Genomic DNA, 22,278 nt, shown 5'->3' with positions numbered 1-22,278 from the left:
CCGCGTTGGTCTATCGAAAGGTTCACCCAGATGGTCGATTTGTTATCTATGGAGCTGACGGGACTAACACCCTTAGTAGTGGCGGGCGACTTCAACGCTTGGGCTGTTGAGTGGGGAAGCCGCCGCACGAACCGGAGGGGTCAGATCTTGTTGGAAGCTTTGGCAAAGCTCAACCTAGATCTGGCCAACGTTGGAACCAAGTGTACATTCAGCAGAAATGGTGCGGAGTCGATCATCGACGTGACGTTCTCCAGCCCAGGACTGATCGTGAACTGGAGGGTAGACGATGGCTACACCTATAGTGACCACCAGTCGGTCTGCTATAGCGTAGTCCAGAACGTGAGGCGGCAGGCGACGGGTAGAGCCAATACTCCGACCGTCCGCGGGTGGAAGACATCGCATTTCGATGCCGAGGTATTTGCAGAAGCAATGAGAAGAGAGCGCGAATGGGGCAGTTGGCTCCGCCCGAGTGCTGACCAATTAGTTGCCACATTATCGCGGGCGTGCGACGCCACCATGCCTAGGACCCGCCAACCTAGGAACGGTAAGTCACCGGTATACTGGTGGACCGACGCGATAGCGGACCTCCGTAGCGCGTGCCTCCGTGCAAGACGGATGTTGCAACGTGCACGTACCGATGCACAGAGGGTAGAGCGCCGTGTAGTATTCGGATCTGCAAGATCGGCGCTTAAAAGTGCGATAAAGGCGAGCAAAAGGGCCTGCTTCGATAGGCTATGCGCGAGTGCCAATACGAATCCGTGGGGCAACGCCTACAGAGTCGTAATGGCGAAGACCAAAGGCGTGTTGGCGCCTGCAGAGCGATCACCAGCGATGCTGGAGCGTATCATCGAGGGACTCTTTCCACGACACGAGCCAAATCCTTGGCCTCCGGTTGCTGAGTCTCACGTCCGACGTTCCAGTATCTCAGACACAGACCAGGGATGGTCGGCCAACCTGCCGGGCATCCAATCCGTGAGAGACGGCAGCCGTGCAGAGGTTGTGGAGGAGGTAAGGGTTACGAATGAGGAACTCATCGTGATCGCCAACTCCCTAAAGGTGAGCAAGGCACCGGGACCGGATGGAATCCCGAACTTGGCCATCAGGACGGCCATGAAAGTGGCCCCCGATCTATTTCGAGCAGTCATGCAGAAGTGCCTGGATGACTGCCTCTTTCCGGACAGGTGGAAGCGACAGAGATTGGTGCTGTTGCCGAAGGCTGGGAAACCGCCAGGGGACCCATCGGCATACAGACCTATCTGTCTGCTGGACACTACGGGCAAGGTGCTTGAGAGGATTATCCTCAACAGACTGGTGAAGTACACAGAGGGTGTAAACGGTCTGGCAAGTAACCAGTTCGGCTTCCGGAAAGGTAGATCCACGCTGGATGCTATTCTCTCTGTCACCAAGACGGCAGAGGTAGCACTCCAGCGTAAGAGTTGGGGCATTCGCTATTGCGCAATCGTCACGCTTGACGTGAAGAATGCATTCAATAGCGCCAGCTGGGACTCCATAGCGCTCGCGCTTAGGAGCATCCACGTACCGGTGTCGTTGTACAAGATTTTGGAAAATTATTTCCAGAATCGGGTACTAGTTTACAACACGGAGGAGGGTCAGAAGTGCGTCCCAATCACCGCAGGGGTACCGCAAGGTTCCATCCTGGGCCCGGTGTTGTGGAATGTCATGTATGACGGGGTGTTGAAACTAAAGTTCCCTGTAGGGGTTGTGATCGTCGGTTTCGCAGACGACATCACGCTAGAGGTCTACGGCGAGTCGATCGAAGAGGTCGAGTTGACGGCCGCGCACTGCATACGCAAGGTCGAAGACTGGATGCACTCTAGGAAACTGGAGTTAGCGCACCATGAAACGGAGGTTACGGTTGTGAACAACCGCAAATTAGAGCAACAGGCGGTGGTCAGAGTCGGTGACTGCACCATTACCTCAAGGCGTTCCTTGAAGCTCTTGGGGGTTATGGTTGACGATAAGCTCACATTTAAGAGTCACGTCGACTATGCCTGTAAGAGGGCTTCAACGGCCGCTGCAGGACTATCTCGAATGATGTCCAATAGCTCAGCGGTATATGGCAGCAAGCGTAAACTTCTTGCCAGCGTGGTTTCGTCCATACTTAGGTATGGTGGGCCAGCGTGGTCCAAAGCGTTAGGTACCAACAGTCATCGTCGAAAACTGGAAAGTACCTACAGGCTCATGTGCCTGAGGGTTGTGAGCGCGTACCGTACAGTGTCATACGACGCAATCTGCGTCCTGTCCGGCATGATGCCTATCAGCATAGCCATTAAGGAGGACGTAGAATGCTTCGATCAACGTGACACAAGGGGTATACGAGGCACCAGAAGGTCATTCTCGATGATCAGATGGCAGCAGGAATGGTCCAATTCCGCAAAGGGTAGATGGACGCATCGACTTATTCCGGACGTATCCGGATGGGTCGGGAGGCGCCATGGAGAAGTTAACTTCCACTTGACACAGATTCTGTCAGGTCATGGTTGCTTCAGGCAGTATCTACACAGATTCGGGCATGCGGGGTCCCCCATGTGTCCCGAGTGCGCGGATGCGTAAGAAACTGCTGAGCATGTCTTCTTCGTGTGCCCTCGTTTTGTGCATGCGCGGAGCGACATGATGGTAGTGAGCAGGCCAGACACCACTCCGGACAACCTAGTTCGGAGGATGTGTGAAGACCAAACATTTGGAGGGCGGTTTGTACAGCCGCCTCTCAAATAGTTTTAGAATTGCAAAACAGGCGACAGGTTGACCACCGACACGCCAGTGTTAGCTAACGGCCAGTCTCCAGGTTAGTTAGCTAAGTTAGCAAAGAGATCTATAGAACCAAGAGGGTGCACAGAGCACAAAAGCCGCTCCCCGAAGCAATACCTAGCGGTGGTCCCGGGGAGTATTATGGGCTGGAGACTGGAGGGGTTTTAGTGGGTCCGGTCACTGATTCAAACCAACCCCACACTCCCTGAGGTTGGTCACCTCAGGGGTTTGGATGCAAATTTCCCCTCCACCTGAAACAAAAAAAAAAAAAAAAAAAAAAATATATATATATATATATATATATATATATATATATATATATATATATATATATATATATATATATATATATATATATATATATATATATATATATATATATATATATATATATATATATATATATATATATATATATATATATATATATATATATATATATATATATATATGCGGTTGTCAAGGTGGACGGAGTGTTCTACTGTGCAGTTGTTATGCTCCGCCGCGTTGGTCTATCGAAAGGTTCACCCAGATGGTCGATTTGTTATCTATGGAGCTGACGGGACTAACACCCTTAGTAGTGGCGGGCGACTTCAACGCTTGGGCTGTTGAGTGGGGAAGCCGCCGCACGAACCGGAGGGGTCAGATCTTGTTGGAAGCTTTGGCAAAGCTCAACCTAGATCTGGCCAACGTTGGAACCAAGTGTACATTCAGCAGAAATGGTGCGGAGTCGATCATCGACGTGACGTTCTCCAGCCCAGGACTGATCGTGAACTGGAGGGTAGACGATGGCTACACCTATAGTGACCACCAGTCGGTCTGCTATAGCGTAGTCCAGAACGTGAGGCGGCAGGCGACGGGTAGAGCCAATACTCCGACCGTCCGCGGGTGGAAGACATCGCATTTCGATGCCGAGGTATTTGCAGAAGCAATGAGAAGAGAGCGCGAATGGGGCAGTTGGCTCCGCCCGAGTGCTGACCAATTAGTTGCCACATTATCGCGGGCGTGCGACGCCACCATGCCTAGGACCCGCCAACCTAGGAATGGTAAGTCACCGGTATACTGGTGGACCGACGCGATAGCGGACCTCCGTAGCGCGTGCCTCCGTGCAAGACGGATGTTGCAACGTGCACGTACCGATGCACAGAGGGTAGAGCGCCGTGTAGTATTCGGATCTGCAAGATCGGCGCTTAAAAGTGCGATAAAGGCGAGCAAAAGGGCCTGCTTCGATAGGCTATGCGCGAGTGCCAATACGAATCCGTGGGGCAACGCCTACAGAGTCGTAATGGCGAAGACCAAAGGCGTGTTGGCGCCTGCAGAGCGATCACCAGCGATGCTGGAGCGTATCATCGAGGGACTCTTTCCACGACACGAGCCAAATCCTTGGCCTCCGGTTGCTGAGTCTCACGTCCGACGTTCCAGTATCTCAGACACAGACCAGGGATGGTCGGCCAACCTGCCGGGCATCCAATCCGTGAGAGACGGCAGCCGTGCAGAGGTTGTGGAGGAGGTAAGGGTTACGAATGAGGAACTCATCGTGATCGCCAACTCCCTAAAGGTGAGCAAGGCACCGGGACCGGATGGAATCCCGAACTTGGCCATCAGGACGGCCATGAAAGTGGCCCCCGATCTATTTCGAGCAGTCATGCAGAAGTGCCTGGATGACTGCCTCTTTCCGGACAGGTGGAAGCGACAGAGATTGGTGCTGTTGCCGAAGGCTGGGAAACCGCCAGGGGACCCATCGGCATACAGACCTATCTGTCTGCTGGACACTACGGGCAAGGTGCTTGAGAGGATTATCCTCAACAGACTGGTGAAGTACACAGAGGGTGTAAACGGTCTGGCAAGTAACCAGTTCGGCTTCCGGAAAGGTAGATCCACGCTGGATGCTATTCTCTCTGTCACCAAGACGGCAGAGGTAGCACTCCAGCGTAAGAGTTGGGGCATTCGCTATTGCGCAATCGTCACGCTTGACGTGAAGAATGCATTCAATAGCGCCAGCTGGGACTCCATAGCGCTCGCGCTTAGGAGCATCCACGTACCGGTGTCGTTGTACAAGATTTTGGAAAATTATTTCCAGAATCGGGTACTAGTTTACAACACGGAGGAGGGTCAGAAGTGCGTCCCAATCACCGCAGGGGTACCGCAAGGTTCCATCCTGGGCCCGGTGTTGTGGAATGTCATGTATGACGGGGTGTTGAAACTAAAGTTCCCTGTAGGGGTTGTGATCGTCGGTTTCGCAGACGACATCACGCTAGAGGTCTACGGCGAGTCGATCGAAGAGGTCGAGTTGACGGCCGCGCACTGCATACGCAAGGTCGAAGACTGGATGCACTCTAGGAAACTGGAGTTAGCGCACCATAAAACGGAGGTTACGGTTGTGAACAACCGCAAATTAGAGCAACAGGCGGTGGTCAGAGTCGGTGACTGCACCATTACCTCAAGGCGTTCCTTGAAGCTCTTGGGGGTTATGGTTGACGATAAGCTCACATTTAAGAGTCACGTCGACTATGCCTGTAAGAGGGCTTCAACGGCCGCTGCAGGACTATCTCGAATGATGTCCAATAGCTCAGCGGTATATGGCAGCAAGCGTAAACTTCTTGCCAGCGTGGTTTCGTCCATACTTAGGTATGGTGGGCCAGCGTGGTCCAAAGCGTTAGGTACCAACAGTCATCGTCGAAAACTGGAAAGTACCTACAGGCTCATGTGCCTGAGGGTTGTGAGCGCGTACCGTACAGTGTCATACGACGCAATCTGCGTCCTGTCCGGCATGATGCCTATCAGCATAGCCATTAAGGAGGACGTAGAATGCTTCGATCAACGTGACACAAGGGGTATACGAGGCACCAGAAGGTCATTCTCGATGATCAGATGGCAGCAGGAATGGTCCAATTCCGCAAAGGGTAGATGGACGCATCGACTTATTCCGGACGTATCCGGATGGGTCGGGAGGCGCCATGGAGAAGTTAACTTCCACTTGACACAGATTCTGTCAGGTCATGGTTGCTTCAGGCAGTATCTACACAGATTCGGGCATGCGGGGTCCCCCATGTGTCCCGAGTGCGCGGATGCGTAAGAAACTGCTGAGCATGTCTTCTTCGTGTGCCCTCGTTTTGTGCATGCGCGGAGCGACATGATGGTAGTGAGCAGGCCAGACACCACTCCGGACAACCTAGTTCGGAGGATGTGTGAAGACCAAACATTTGGAGGGCGGTTTGTACAGCCGCCTCTCAAATAGTTTTAGAATTGCAAAACAGGCGACAGGTTGACCACCGACACGCCAGTGTTAGCTAACGGCCAGTCTCCAGGTTAGTTAGCTAAGTTAGCAAAGAGATCTATAGAACCAAGAGGGTGCACAGAGCACAAAAGCCGCTCCCCGAAGCAATACCTAGCGGTGGTCCCGGGGAGTATTATGGGCTGGAGACTGGAGGGGTTTTAGTGGGTCCGGTCACTGATTCAAACCAACCCCACACTCCCTGAGGTTGGTCACCTCAGGGGTTTGGATGCAAATTTCCCCTCCACCTGAAACAAAAAAAAAAAAAAAAATATATATATATATATATATATATATATATATATATATATATATATATATATATATATATATATATATATATATATATATATATATATATATATATATATATATATACATATATATATATATATTTTTTTTTTTTTTTGTTTCAGGTGAAGGGGAAATTTGCATCCAAACCCCTGAGGTGACCAACCTCAGGGAGTGTGGGGTTGGTTTGAATCAGTGACCGGACCCACTAAAACCCCTTCAGTCTCCAGCCCATAATACTCCCCGGGACCACCGCTAGGTATTGCTTCGGGGAGCGGCTTTTGTGCTCTGTGCACCCTCTTGGTTCTTTAGGTCTTTTTGCTAACTTAGCTAACTAACCTGGAGACTGGCCGTTAGCTAACACTGGCGTGTCGGTGGTCAACCTGTCGCCTGTTTTGCAATTCTAAAACTATTTGAGAGGCGGCTGTACAAACCGCCCTCCAAATGTTTGGGTCTTTACACATCCTCCGAACTAGGTTGTCCGGAGTGGTGTCTGACCCGCTCACTACCATCATGTCGCTCCGCGCATGCACAAAACGAGGGCACACGAAGAAGACATGCTCAGCAGTCTCTTCCGCATCCGCGCACTCGGGACACATGGGGGACCCCGCATGCCCGAATCTGTGTAGATACTGCCTAAAGCAACCATGGCCTGACAGAATCTGTGTCAGATGGAAGTTCACTTCTCCATGGCGCCTCCCGACCCATCCGGATACATCCGGAATAAGTCGATGCGTCCATCTACCCTTCGCGGAATTGGACCACTCCTGCTGCCATCTGATCATCGAGAATGATCTTCTGGTACCTCGTATGCCCCTTGTGTCACGTTGATCGAAGCATTCTACGTCCTCCTTAATGGCTATGCTGATAGGCAACATGCCGGACAGGACGCAGATTGCGTCGTATGACACAGTTCGATACGCGCTCGCAACCCTCAGGCACATGAGCCTGTAGGTACTTTCCAACTTACTCCGATGTTTACTAGTACCTAGTGCTTTGGACCACACTGGCCCGCCATATCTCAGTATGGACGAAGTCACGCTAGCTAGAAGTTTCCGCTTGCTGCCGTACACTGCTGAGCTATTGGACATCATGCGAGATAATGCTGCAATAGCCATTGAAGCCTTCTTGCAGGCATATTCGACATGGCTCCCGAAGGCGAGCTTGTCATCGATCATCACCCCCAGCAGCTTCAGGGAGCGCTTAGAGGCGATGGTGCAATTCCCGACACTGATCAACGCCTGTTGCTACGACTTGCGGTTATTGACAACTGAAATCTCCGTCTTATGATGCGCCAGCTCCAGTTTTTTGGAGCGCATCCAGTCCTCGACGACGCTTATAGAGTGCGAAGCCGTCAACTCAACCTCCTCGATCGACTCGCCGTAGACCTCAAGTGTGATGTCGTCCGCAAATCCAACGATCACAACCCCTTGGGGGAGCTTTAGTTTCAGCACTTCATCGTACATGATATTCCACAGTACCGGGCCCAGGATGGAACCTTGTGGAACCCCTGCGGTAATTGGGACACATTTTTGACCCTCGTCTGTGCTGTAAACTAGCACACGATTCTGGAAATAATTTTCCAGAATCCTGTACAAAGACACCGGAATGTCTAGTTTCCGAAGCGAGTGGGCTATGGAATCCCAGCTAACACTATTGAACGCATTTTTCACGTCCAACGTGACGATTGCGCAATAGCGAATGCCCCATCTTTTACGCTGGAGTGCTACCTCTGCTGTTTTGGTGACGGACAGAATAGCATCCACCGTAGACTTGCCTTTTCGGAAGCCGAACTGGTTACTCGACAGACCGTTTGCACATTCGGTGTACCTAACCAGTCTATTGAGAATAACCTTCTCGAGCACCTTACCCGCCGTATCGAGCAGACATATCGGTCTGTATGCCGACGGGTCACCAGGTGGTTTCCCTGTCTTCGGCAATAAGACCAGCTTCTGTCGCTTCCATCTGTCTGGGAATGTACAGTCATCCAGGCACTTCTGCATGACTTCCCGAAATAGTCTGGGGGCCTCTTTGATGGCCTTCTTCACAGCCAGATTCGGAATCCCATCCAATCCCGGTGCCTTGCTCACCTTCAGGGAGTTGGCGATCGCGATGAGTTCCTCATTCGTAACCGTTTCCGCCTCCTCTGCCTCGGCACGGCTAACGCCGTCACTCATATATTGGGTGTTCGGCAGGTTGGCCGACCACCTCTGGTCTGAGTTTGAGATACTGGAACGTCGGTGAAGTGACTCGCCAGCCGGAGGCCAAGGATTTGGCTCGTGGCGTGGAAAGAGTCCCTCTATGATCCGCTCAAGCATCGCTGGTGATTTTTCTGCGGGCGCCATCGCACCCTTAGTCTTGGCCATCACCATCCTATAGGCGTTACCCCACGGGTTAGTGTTGGCACTAGCGCACAGTCTTTCGAAGCACGCACGTTTACTAGCTTTTATTGCTCTCTTAAGCGCCGCTCTTGCGGAACTGAATTCCCCTCGACGATCTTCCCTTTCTTCGTCGGTTCGCGCACGTTGAATCCTTCTTCTCGCTTGAAGACACGCTCTGCGGAGGTCCGCTATCGCGTCGGTCCACCAGTAGACTGGTGGCCTTCCATGCCTAGGCTGGCGGTTCCTAGGCATAGTGGCGTCGCACGCCCGCGAAAGTATGGCAACAAGCTGATCAGCGCTCGGGTTACGAATTCTGCTTGCCTCGTGTTCTAGTCTAATTGCTTCCGCAAATACCTCTTCGTTGAAGTGTGATATCCTCCACCCGCGAGGAGCTGGAGTGTTAATTCTACTCGCCACATGCGGTCTCGTTTTACAGTCTACGCTATAACAGACCGCCAGATGGTCGCTATGAGTGTAGCCATCGTCTACCCTCCAGTTCGTGATCAATCCTGGACTACAGAATGTCACATCGATGATCGACTCCGCGCCGTTTCTACTGAAGGTGCTCTTCAAGCCGACGTTGGCCAGATCTATGTTGAGCTTCGCCAAAGCCTCCAACAAGATCCGGCCTCTCTGGTTTGTGCGTCGACTTCCCCACTCAGTTGCCCATGCGTTGAAGTCGCCCGCCACTACCAACGGTGATAGACCGATCAGCTCCCCGGTGGCTCGGTCGATCATCCTTGCGAACTGCTCGGTAGACCAACGAGGCGGAGCATAGCAGCTGCAGTAGTACACTCCGTTCACCTTGGCAACCGCGTATCCTTCGTTTGAAGTTGACACTATCTCTTGAACCGGGAACCTGCTCGTCGTCCATATTGCCGCCATACCGGACCCGTCCGAAATCCAGTTACCGTTTCCGGAAGGAATTCGGTAGGGGTCCGAGATTATGGCGATGTCCGACAACGACTCAGTGACTGCTTGGTATAGCAGTTGCTGAGCCGCGAAGCAGTGGTTCAAATTTAGCTGTGTCACTCTCACGCCCGTGGCTTGCTAGTCGGCTTACCGGCCGTGCACCTCGGGCCTCCCATTATGTGCTTTGCGTCACGCTTCCCGGCGCACGCCAAGCACTTCGGGGGCTCTCCGCAGTCTTTGCTTTTGTGGCCTGCAGCACCACACCGCCTGCATAGTGAGCTCCTGTCAGGCCCCTTGCAGCTAAAGGACTTGTGTCCTTGCTCGAAGCATCGAAAGCAGACCTCCGGCGGCTGGTAGATGCTGAGTGGGCACATTGACCAGCCCACTTTGAGCCTCGCTACCTTTAGCGCCTGGTTTGCGTCTACTGACGAAAGCCTGACAGTGGCGGTCTGGGTTCCTACTGGGCCTTTGCGCAGTCGAACTGCCTCTGGTGCCACAACCACTTCGCACTGCTCCTTGAGGGCATCCACGACTTCGCATGCCTCGGTGACTTCGTCCAGGTATTTAAGTTGTAGGGTTACCTGCGACGTGAGTGCCCGAACCTGCACTCTATCTCCAAGCGCCTCTTGGGCCAATGCCCGATAGGCTGGGCCCTTGTTTCTGGCTTCTTTGCGGAGCTCAACGATCATTTCTCCCTTGCGGGATCGGCGGATGCTACGCACATCTGCCCCCAGATCTTTGAGCTTCGCATCGCCTCTCATTGCCTTAAGGACTTCCGAGTACTTTGACTCTTCTGTCTTAAGGATGAGTGCGTCGCCCTTATTTTTAACTTTCTTCGTCGCAGGATTTGTAACCGGATGCGGTTTTTTGGCCACCACTTTTTGGTTCCTACTCCTTCCCGGAACCGTTACCCACGGGTTACCGGGAGCCTTCTGCTCCTTGGCTGCCACCGTGGGCGTTGCTTGCGCCACTCCTACACCGGTCTGAGGGCTGTTTGCGATTAAACGCTTCTTGGTGCCCCCGGGGGCCGTCTCTCCCGGGGACTGTCGCGTTCGTTTGGCAGCTGGCCCTGCCGCGCAAACCGCCGCAAACGTGCTAGCGTCCGTTTGGACCGACTTCGTCGCCAGCTCGGTCACCTTCGTCTCCTCTTTCTCCGCAGCCGCAGCTTTCATTTCGAGCTCGGCGTGCTCCTTTTTCGCAGCATCGACGGAGGACCGAAGCATGTAGAGGGCCTGCTTCAAGTACTTCGTTGTATTGCTGCGACTTTTCGCAAACTCGATTATAGCATCGAGCTGCTCAGACAGGGCCACTACCCTCGGTAGCGTGTCCCGCTGTCTTCCGACCGCCTTTAATAGCTGTGGACCAGCCACCGCGATGTCTTGCGTAGATCCGGTAGGCGTACTGCCTTTACCGTCTTCGCAGGCGACCTTCACTGCATCCGTCTCCACTTTTCTAGGCGGAGACCGCTGGATGCCACCTCGCGCAAATGGGTTTTCCAACCCATCTGCCCCCATCTCCAGAGTTTTGTTTTTCTGCATTCTTGTTTATTGGGTCCCCCTACCAGCCGCTATCCTTATCCATAATGGAGTAGTCGCCTAAATGGTCCCAAGGTAGTCTATGCCGGAGCAGTGAGGCCATGGCTAGGGGCGGCTGCCATAGCGCCTTATATATATATATATATATATATATATACATATATATATATATATATATATATATATATATATATATATATATATATATATATATATATATATATATATATATATATATATATATATATATATATATATATATATATATATATATATATATATTATATGAGGAAGATTTTACGTCGGTTCCAATGTTTTGCAAAATAAAATGCATGATGCTTGAAAGACTTTCATATGCAAAAAAACAAAACATAAAAATAGCATTTAGTTATAAAGAAAATTAAAAAAATATCAATTGAAAAATATTCTTTGTGTTGAAAATCACTTATGTCTTTTTTTAAAAAGTGACTATATTACATTACTTTTTTCATCGCATTCTTCTTTTTGTTCACTTCCACCTTCATATTAATATTTGTGTTCATTTCAATACAGTTTTAATACATCCAAAAAAAGTTTCCAAAATGCAGTTTCTAAAGTCAAAATAATAATTCACTATTTGCATTGTAGAAATTAGCAGGCGATTTATTATGTCTTAGTTTGGGTTTACACGATTATTTTTACATGTGACTGGTATGATACAAACTTAAAACATGGTTTTGGTACTCAGTGCTGGTGATCCAGAACATAAACAATGATTAGTTTTTGATACTGCGTTAAAAAACGGAATATTGATGAGTTTAACTTGTAAATATGAAAATACTGTGATCAATTATACTAAAACATGTTTGAAAACATTGTTATTATCAAACTAATGCGAACCATTTGTTATTCTGTTGACGGTTTGCAGTGTACAATTTAAATTTAAATTTATAAAATCCGACATGTGCCGAACACTCGTTGTTTCTCTTCGAAAAAAGGGTACCTACTCTGCGCAACTTTGCGCAGGATCGGACTAGATGCATTTGAAAGCATTTTTTTCCAAGCTATCTTTTAAAACTAGTGCTAATAGTGCCAAACCCTGCCGTCCAAACTTTAAACGCTGTTTTATGCAAAAAATACGTAATTTTTTGATTCCGCCTAATTTTTTTTGAGTATTGCAATGAGGTTATGCATTATCGAATAATGAGGATTTATTCTCTACTATTTTATAGACAACTTTTCTTTAGACGTCATCAAGATTCAAGTTACCCTTGAGGCTCCAGCAAATTTCGCAACATTGCATTTTTTTTCGAGAAAAACGCTAAAAAACTCTGACTCAGTACACTTTGAAACGACATAGAAAATTCAAAATTTGTTGTATTACTCTAAAAATTTGGATTCTGACACTTCAATAGTATACAACTATAGAAAAAAAATATAATTGAAATGAAACTCGCATTTTCAATTTTAGGTCGATGGCCAGCGATTCCCCACTGTGCCCTGGTGTGAAGCAGGATTCGCCCTGGCGAAAGTAAATCATCTTCACACGCAATGAACTGCCATATGCGAATTCAGGGAAAATTACCCAGGGGGATGGCAACATGCTATCTCTTTCTATGTTGAATGAGTGAAGAGGGTGAAGAGTCTTCCCGACTAAAATGATCGAGCCTTTGGCATCATACCGAGTAACAATGAATGACAATGAACTCATGTCCTGGGCTCAAATTAATTTGTGCCCGCTGCAAGCAGTAAGATGAAGATGTTTGAAAAGAAGCGGTGATATGCTATCTCGTTTCCACATATGTTGAGATGTTAGCCCTTGAAACATGGCGTGGTGCCAAAGGGGTGAAAATGATAGGTATATGGAACTTTTGGTGGGCGCTTGCCCATATTTATTTATTTTTAAAAATACTAACAATAAGCTACCAGATACCCAGCAAACAATTTTGTTGGTTTACAGCTTAATTAGTTGTTATTCAGTAGATTTCTCTTACTTATTAAGCTGTAAAGCTGAACTTTAGCCTAACAAGCCGTTATCCAACAGATTTGTTTGTTGGGTATCTCTACCAGCGACACGAACCTTGTACCACATACATAAGACATACGTAAAGCCTGTAGTACACTCTGTGTCTAATGGTCAAATATTTGACCTACTGACATAATGGTCAAATTTATTTGACATCATGGTTGTTGTTTGTCCGTGTTTGCCCCATGTTAAAATCGGATTTTATCTGTCAAAAAGAGACAAATATTTGACGCTCGGTCAAAGAGTGTACTACAGGCTTAACACTAGCGTTTTTTATCGAGCCCCAAAGAAAATCCCATAAGGAACTGTCAAACAGTTTACAAAATCAATGCAGCATTTTTCGAGTAGGAATGAGACAAATGTAGGGCTGCGCAGGTACACTGCCTTTAAAAACAACTCAAACAGTGATTTTATTCAGAGTGTGGTACCGTTCGAGTAGTTCATTTTGTACCAACTTTTTTGGAAGATTTCTTCCTGAGTGTTACGTATGTCTTATGTATGTGCTCGTACACTTACGAAAAAACAATAAGGTCACCATGCGGCGCTAGTGTACTAGTGATTTATAACTTATTTCTGTTTTCAAATACATACGAAATTTTTCAACAATTTATTGTTCTTGCTTGAATTGTGCTTGAACGTCCACGTGAAATATTCATGGCCCCTAATGTAGTAAAAAAGATTTATTTAGTTTTAAATTCACCGCAAACTAATGTTTATTTGCAATATTTAATATAACTCATCGTATCTATCTAACTTATTCTTGTTTTTGTATCCATTCACCCACAATGTATCCCATTTTCGACGCCGAATGCATTACAAAAGCATGCTCAAAATTTCTTGTGCATAGCTCTGCATCTACATCAGGAATTCTTTGCCTCAACTCGTAAAAGTATTTTACTGGGACCCATCCGTCGGTTGTACCATAATAAAATTTTAATCTTTTTTTATTCAGTTGAATGTTTTCTGTGTCCAAATCCCTTACTAACTTCATTTCATCCATTGCCATAAACCACACTTTATCGACGACTGCAGGATTTGTATATTTCAGAGCTGTTCCTAAATAATAGGTTGGTGAGCGGGTGATCATGAAATAAACATATATAATCCAGATTTTTAAAAACTTTGGCAGTAAAGCGAAGCAGTAGTAGAACCATTGTATTATACAGTATATGGGACTTATAATTTTGGTCAATATAAATCCATTTTTGCTGTTAGCCATTCGTTCTATGGTCGGAAAAAGCATATAGCAATGCTGAATGCGTTCACTAATGTCAGGAATTTTTAGAAGTTCTAGAGCCAAGTAACAGCCGATAGAGTGGCCAATAAGATGTATTTTGACTTGTTTGGGAACATATTTACGAATGAATTCAACTTTATGTTGCAGTTGACCATTTAAATCATATAAATTTTCATTGTTCTTTATCGGAAGGACAGGTTTTGTGTACGGACTCTCAGGTGCTTCGTCATGTCCAGCATGTCCTACGGTTTGGTAAAATTAGTGTAATGAAATGAACTTTGCACCTTCTAAACATAATAGTTACCAATAACCCACACAGGCTTCCTTTTATCAAGGCACTCATACACCGTAGATAAAAACTTCGTATAAAATCCCGGAAGTCCTGGGTTTCCGGTGATGCAAAGTACAATCTCGTCAATATCCCCGAGAGACTCTTCTATCCATTTTCCCCAAGTCATGATATGCGTTGGTACTTTTCTTATTGTTGGATAGGATTCCTGCATTTTAACTATCTTGTTTACACAAAAACTAACGTAGTGATTAGCTAAAATTTTAAAAACAAACGAACGAGAAATGTTCAGCGGGTACAATGTTTCTGAATTGATAATCCGATTCCGATAATCCTTCAACTATCACAGTGATGCCAGAGGTTTTTTTCTGTAACTTAAACCATAGACTAAAGAGACATAGATATCCAAGTTGGGCTTCGCTGCATATAATCTCAAGGCAACACTCTGAACTTGCCATCTGTAGGCCGTTGGGTGAACTAAAGCATATCCACTCGGAAAAATATCATGGTATTCCTTATCATTTCAGTAGTGAGCTTGACCAGATTCTCACACCCAGAAAAATATCATGTTACTTTAAATCAGATTTGTACGGCGGTTTTCAATCGACTTTACAATATAATCTAGATGATTTGGTTCTCAATCGACTATTAAAATTGGTACAAACAACAAATGAGTTATGCTAATGATGACTAGAGCAAGATACCTGACTTCATACATTTTGCTTGCAACACCTTTATAACGGTGCCATCTGATGACCTTAAAACTGTGATTATTAGCAAAATCGATTTATCATGCTCAATCCGCTAGATGAAAACAAAAACAAGATGGCAATATCGTATAAGGATATTGAAAATTAGATGATAGGACCATACAATGATATTGAAAAACATGCTTCACCTTTCACCACCTTGTCGTCATCACCAAATTAACAGTATACAAATTAGCTCAATTTTCGTTCACGCGTAGCGAAACTCGTGTCCGCTGCATACTGCAAGAGTAACGTATTGTGTACTAGTCATCTTTGGTTATGCTTTAAAACATATTGTTGAAACGACTATGAACGATTAGTCATACTATCATCAAAATAAATAATTTATATCATGGTCATCTCAGACATTGACATTTATTTTAGTCCTGTTGTAATAAATTATTGTTATTATCTAGACCATATAGATTAGTCTGTTAAAAACACCGCACAAATCTGACCAAGCCTAAAAAGATAGCAATTACCTTAATATTTTTCTGTGTGTGCTCATTAAATGTAGTTCACCCAACCGCCATCATACTCGAAGGGGCGCCACATTTTTGTTGCCCGTATTGTTGGTTGAGTTGGATATCTATGTTTCAATCAGAGGGGATTCACTGCTGTCAAATTTCATATATGTGTGTGTTATCGCAGATCAACTCTGGTCCATGACGTTTGTTGGTCCATGACGTTTGTTGGTCCATGACGTTTGTTGGTCCATGACGTTTGTTGGTCCATGACGTTTGTAACTATGAACAATAATGGGGGAAAAATGTGAATAGCTAAACAACATTCATGAAAGTTTTCCGCGGTTTCTCGAGTTTCGATGGAAAACATTCCAATTCTATAATATTTCACATCGATCAATTTCATGACCAAAAGGAACAAAAACCAAAACAAACACCATGTTGCCGAATATGTTGGTTACACGATTTTTGACAGATAGATCCCCCCTGGTTTCAATAATCTAAGCTTAAACCAAATATACACTCTAGAGATGCCAGATGTTTTTGAAAATTGTCTGCAACTGCTCGAAAAATCAGAAAAATCCGCTTAAAATTTGAAAAATATCTATCCGTGATTCGAAAAAATTTCGCTTACGCAGGTAAAAGTCTGCAAAAAACTGCACACATTTTGAGAAAGTAAGCGTAAATATAAGGAGACTCTGACAAAAATCTGCAGAAACTATTGAAAATCTGCAAATATCTGCACATCACTAAAAATCTGCACACGGACTATAAAAATCTGCGTTTTGCAGACAAATCTGCACATCTGGTTTCCCTGATATACTCTAAAAGTGAATTTCTTTATAGACCTTTTTACAAACTGACAGGTGTCACGCACGGATCCTGCTGGTATTGATGTAACTTTTACGTGCATTATGTCAGCGGTTCCGAGCTTTCTGTCAAAATTTCATTCATGAATTGAGTTCAGAAACGTCTCGTAAGATGGTCTATTCCACTGCACAGAAAAACCCAAACCCAAATATGCGTATGTTTAACATAAATCAGCCCTTCTGTGCGGAAGGAACTTTTAGGCAAAAAAAGCGATTGGACACGAGATTGAACAATGAATACATTTGCGTTACGTTAGCGTTAATTCGACAGAAGCTGCATGGGCTAACCACAGACTAACAGACATAACACGTCGAACAAATTTTCAATGAAATCATCGTTTGGATAATTCCAGTACTTTACGTTAGTAACACTAGCACCATCTGCTGTCGCGTTCGCGCTGCGTCATGTATTTCGACATCAGCGCCAGCGTTACTGCATGTGTCAAATGGGGAACTACAAAATATGTATGAGATTGCATGACAGCGCCCCAGACGACGTTTTCGCGCGATGACTGTTATTCGATTGAAAATTTGAAATGAACGTTTTTTGTGGCGATGGAGCTAGGTTCCAGTGTTACGTCTGTTAGTCTGTGGGCTAACTATCAAATTGCCGCAAACGCAGCCGCAACGCATCCATTGTGTTTGGGCCTTTACTTTTGAGTATCTGCGCTGATTGAAAATTCGCTTTTTATTAAGCTGTTGCCTTGGCCAAAACCTTTATTTATTCCCTTTATTCGTTTAATTTCGACCCGGACCTGGCGTATTACCTGAAGCAAACTGTAAAAATTGTCATTTTCAACCTGCCACCGCTTGAGCTTAGATCACAGACAAACAGACGTACCACTGCATACATAATTCTAAGAAAACTGTGGTTCCGACTAACTTGTGCGACACCTGCTGGACATATTCCGCAAAAGATAAACTTTTAGCTTATCTGCCGATTTTGGTAGCACGGTGCTCGAATACTGTCAACTGAGTTCAACGGAAAAGACGCATCAGCGCCGCCACCGCTGCGGCAGGGATATTCCGCATAACAAACTCATTTGAAATGACCGTTATATTGATCCACGGAAATAAATCTCGTGGTACGTCTGTTTGTCTGTGAATCCACTTCGCAGTAACCTGCCAAAAAAACTCGGAAAAAACCAAAACAAATGAAGTAAAACTGAAGATCGACTTACACATCTGGCATCCCTGATTCTAAAGACGGAAAAACAAATATGTCAAACAAGGAACAACAAATTGGAGGTTTGGACGGATTTATTCTGGTTACTGCTTCGAAAAAAAAACGACGAACTACACAAAATTTCAAGTGTCCTTTCAATATTCATCTTAAAAACCACGAATCAAAAAAACCATCAGAGGAAAGCTGTGACTTGGGTATTACTGCATTTCTTCAGTAAGTTGCATGTAGCATGTAAAATAATTACGGTTATATAAATCATGTGCCCTTTCTAGAAACTTTAAAAAGATCGAGGAGAATCTAATAGCATCCGATTTCTTCAAGGAAATTGTCAATCTTATAGAGCCTTTGTTGAACCAAGCAAAAATTGAAGCAATAATTTGTCTAGGACTCGGTAAATTATCTGAGTGTTTAATTTCCTGTTATCAGCTTGCTTTAATTCGTTGTTTAAAAGGAAAACTTAAAGATTTTAGCGGAAAAATTCAGTTTTTCGATCCAATTTTTACGTATAAAGATATTGAAATTCTCCAACTATTAGACACGGCTGTTTTATCAGAAAACCTCGAGGGAAAATATCTAGCTGACCAAAAAACGCTATTTTACCTTCCACATTGTCCCAAACAAATCAGTAATAATTTGCTTTGGAGGAACTGGCAGCCAGAATTGTTGAAAAACGTTTATCTCATTTGCAACAGCTTTGAAAATATCATTCTCGGTAATCCTGAAAGAGTATTGAACGACAACGCCACCTATATTCTGAAAGCAGAGAAGTTTTGTAAAGAAATAAAGTTTTTGAATAACTTTAGATATACAGATATTTTCAACGACTTTTCATTGCACTATTTCGATACTTCTACGTTTTTCACTGATCCCGGGCTTTCTGTAGAACCAGAATATAAGATTGCAGACCTTGAGTTAATCACCAGAAAAATCCAAACTAACTTAAAACTGAAAAATGGCTACAACTAGTAAAGCTAGTGTTATTTTGAAAAATCTTCTATCTGAATTAAAAGCAATTACACCAGAAACAATTAATTATAAGGATACCCTGGCAGCCAAATATGTGATTTCACAATTTAGAAAATTCGAAACAACTGAACAGCAGCATTGCAGAGCTAAGGAGGAAATGCAGTTCAATGCAAAAACTTACCTTTGCTATTTACAGAGCATTCGAAAGCTTAAAGCGATCAATACAGCGTACAGTGGTCGAGGAGAACGGAGCATTCGCGAAACTGCTGACATGGTAGGTTTTAAGCTTCCACATGATCCCAAGTAAAAAGGATTGTTCACTCTTAAAGAATGTTTCAAATAAAATTATGTATTCAAAAATCTATATCATATATAACTGTTTGGCTCATTTCATCTGAAACAGGCATTATTATTTGATCTTTCAACATTAGAGAACATTCAAACATATCCATCTCATTATGGTAGTCTTGAAGCTCAGGTGGCGGAATGTCCAAAGGCTCGAAAAAATAACTGGTTCTTTTCCTCGGTCGGGTCGAAGCATTCAGTACTGATTGGTTAATAGAGTCATTAGCAACAGTTTGATTGATGACATTTTGTTTCAATAGTAATCTATGTTGAAAATTCGTGCCATTATGCTCTTCAACGACGTCATCATCACTAGTGATATGGGCGCTGATCGACAATAAATCGACGCATGCTTCTAATGACGACAAATTACTCCCATAGTTGGGATCACAGACTCGATCCACTATTTCTGATACATTCATAAAATCACTATCGTCCGGTGAATCATTAGCTATTTCGTCCAAATCAATAGAATCAATAGACATGTTGAACAACGTATTCTGTGAAATACCTAAAAATAATAAGTATTACTAGAGGATTATTATGCACATGTAGAAACATCTTTGTTGTTTTGAAACGAGTATCTGCGAGCCACTACGTTGGAAAAATATATGTTAAACGTATGAGTTTATTATCAATTTTCAAACATTACAACTTTTGCAATAAACTGTTGACCTATCAATAAGTTGAATGAAAAAGAAAGACTATAAAAATTTCTGACATAAGAATAACCTACCGTTTCCGCCCACTTCAAAAATGCTCGTTATGAGCGATGACAAATTATGTAACGGTTCTAAAACATTCTCGGCATCTGAATCGCAATCATTACTACTGATTGCTGTTTTTTCATCCACAATATTTCCGTGAAAATCATCTAAACGTTTTTGCTTATTGTCCAGCGATTTTTCCAATTTGCGCGTTCTACGCTCTCCATTACCTAGCTTTTTTGATTTTTTCGGTTTTACTTTGGAAACCAAGAATGATTCTACCAATGCCGGATAGACAGATGCAATCAAACTATCTGGTTCAATGGTACTCCAAAGGGTTTCCAAAGAATTGCCTGGTTCACTCAAAAACGTTTGTATTTGTTCGTCGGGAATCAGTCCAGAAAAACATGAATTTTGGCCATCCCAAACAATCTCGAAACTTGAGACACCTTTGGGCGACCGTTTCTTTTTTATGTAATGTGGTTCAAGTACGATGTTGAGATTGCATGCAGGATTTGCGTTAAGTTTTATTAGTTGCCATCTAGTAAGAAGCGGTAACATTTTTTGAAAACCATAGACTTCGTCCCATTGCAGAAGATTGCAAAGTTGTCGCTGAAAAAATATACACAATCGTGAATAATCGATACAAGTTTGAATTTATTCTTTTCATGTACAATAAATTTTACTAGATTCGGTTGCTTCCATTGTAAATCTAGAGTTGGCATATCACAAGGTCGAACCATAAATTCATGTATAATCGCTTCTGGAGGAAATTCGGGATTCTGGACAGCTTTTCGTTTGATATCCATTTCCGCTTTAATATTTAATCGTTGTTGCTGCCAACGTGACGCATCACATCCGATTTTAGTTCCGCATTCTTGGCAGCCTACACGACGATGGCCGAATACTTTACCATAGTGCCCACAGTCAGTGCAAATATCTTTATTTTGTACTTTAATCTCAGATTCAGTTAACCTATCTGCTGTCAGTCTCCAAGAACGTATCTGATTCAGAATCTCCTGGTTTGTATGACTCCTTAACAGTCTATGGACAGATTCGCGTCCCACGCCTGGTACTCCCGTTGGACAGTAATCGCATCCAGACAAAATACCCATCACTACTATCTTCTCTTGGCCCAAATCTAAGGACTTGCAAACTTTGGTCAAATCATATACTTCTACGGACCCTCCATTCTGGGTAGCACAGAAATTTCGGAAAACTCTCCTTGCTCCATAAGCAAAGCAATCCGAATCTTGACTTACAACACCATAAACTATATTATCGCGGTTCAAATAGGCACAAAGTGCTTCTGCCTCTCCTGGTGCCTGGACACAAGTCAAGCCAAGTGAACTGAGCAACTCTTCGCACTGTTTTAACACGTGATGAAAACGATTACGTTTCTGTTCAACTCCAGAGCTCTTAATGTTCTTTCCATCTTTGTCCCTATCTATCGCTTTTTTCGGGCGAGCACCACGAAATTGTAACTGATTTCGTTTGATTATAACTCCATATTTAAGCGGAGGTGCTGTACCTTCCAAAACAAAAACTGGTATTATTCCCGTTTGCAGTAAGTAGCAGGTGCGGAAAAATAGATTTCTAAAATTTAAGAATTAATGTACATTTCATCTATGTTCGAATACAAAAATTATACCTCAAATAAAACCGGGGATGAACAAAGTAATCAACTACATTTAAACTCTCGCAAACCCAACCAGATAGGTCGATTGCAACGGTTTTATTATTCAGTTCAAAAAGCGGTTTTTTTTCGCAGTATGGTGTCAGTAAATTCCACAAGTCTTTTATACCCATTATACTCAGGAAAATTTCATAGTTTATTTTATAATACACATAATATTCCCAACAATTTTTAATGAGCAGTGACTTTACAATATTTTAACAGTTGACGGTGCTTTACAATATGTCGATTTCACTTTTGCGGTTTTATTTTTTATTAAATAACTAGGGATGTGCGATACTTCATTGTATCGATAGGTATCGATATTTCTCATCCGATGCATCGAACATTTGGTATCGATTCTATCACAAGTAAATTACTAATATTATCGAATACCGATATTGCGCACTTCCCACCAAAATGGACTGCACAGTTTGAAAGTGCAACTACAAAGAAGTGTGCATCAAAGTGCTCATTAAGGGCATCCTTAACGGTGCGCTTCTATACCCCGTTTGACAGCGCTCTCATCACTTCATACCGCACCGGTCACAGCTAAACGCGCTAGAGAAATAGCAGCCGGGCCTCCGACAAGCATCGCGCTTTAAAATTTGGCAGCCCGATAGC

At 44.6% G+C, this 22,278-nt stretch overlaps 4 protein-coding genes across 5 annotated transcripts; 2 read left to right on the top strand and 2 right to left on the bottom strand.

Moving 5' to 3' along the window:
• Positions 1 to 13,828: 13,828 nt before the first annotated feature.
• On the bottom strand, positions 13,829 to 15,028 carry LOC129731497 (lipid droplet-associated hydrolase). Its single transcript, XM_055691559.1, has 2 exons — positions 14,709 to 15,028; positions 13,829 to 14,646 (listed from the first exon to the last, which is right to left on the bottom strand). Exons 1-2 carry the CDS (start codon positions 14,905 to 14,907, stop codon positions 13,922 to 13,924), a joined length of 924 nt encoding a protein of 307 aa, XP_055547534.1. The 5' UTR covers positions 14,908 to 15,028; the 3' UTR covers positions 13,829 to 13,921.
• Positions 15,029 to 17,966: 2,938 nt separating this feature from the next.
• Positions 17,967 to 19,291, top strand: LOC129731494 (SRR1-like protein). The gene is made up of 2 exons (XM_055691557.1): positions 17,967 to 18,174; positions 18,234 to 19,291. The coding sequence occupies exons 1-2, from the start codon at positions 17,996 to 17,998 to the stop codon at positions 18,925 to 18,927; spliced, it is 873 nt and encodes a 290-aa protein (XP_055547532.1). The 5' UTR covers positions 17,967 to 17,995; the 3' UTR covers positions 18,928 to 19,291.
• LOC129731495 (protein FMC1 homolog) lies at positions 18,914 to 19,291 on the top strand. Its single transcript, XM_055691558.1, has one exon. The coding sequence runs from the start codon at positions 18,914 to 18,916 to the stop codon at positions 19,232 to 19,234; it is 321 nt and encodes a 106-aa protein (XP_055547533.1). The 3' UTR covers positions 19,235 to 19,291.
• Positions 19,254 to 21,933, bottom strand: LOC129731493 (flap endonuclease GEN). 2 transcript variants are annotated; one of them, XM_055691555.1, is made up of 4 exons: positions 21,631 to 21,933; positions 20,654 to 21,575; positions 20,009 to 20,591; positions 19,254 to 19,783 (listed from the first exon to the last, which is right to left on the bottom strand). In XM_055691555.1, the coding sequence occupies exons 1-4, from the start codon at positions 21,786 to 21,788 to the stop codon at positions 19,281 to 19,283; spliced, it is 2,166 nt and encodes a 721-aa protein (XP_055547530.1). In that variant the 5' UTR covers positions 21,789 to 21,933; the 3' UTR covers positions 19,254 to 19,280. The 2 variants fall into 2 exon arrangements, with proteins under 2 accessions (XP_055547530.1, XP_055547531.1); XM_055691556.1 differs by having other exon boundaries at positions 19,640 to 19,947.
• Between the last annotated feature and the right edge of the window lie 345 nt (positions 21,934 to 22,278).

Source organism: Wyeomyia smithii, chromosome 3 (genome assembly GCF_029784165.1).
Source record: "Wyeomyia smithii strain HCP4-BCI-WySm-NY-G18 chromosome 3, ASM2978416v1, whole genome shotgun sequence".
Lineage (NCBI taxonomy): Eukaryota > Metazoa > Arthropoda > Insecta > Diptera > Culicidae > Wyeomyia > Wyeomyia smithii.
The sequence above is the reverse complement of the archived record's forward strand: the minus strand, read 5'-3'. Positions and strand labels throughout refer to the sequence as shown.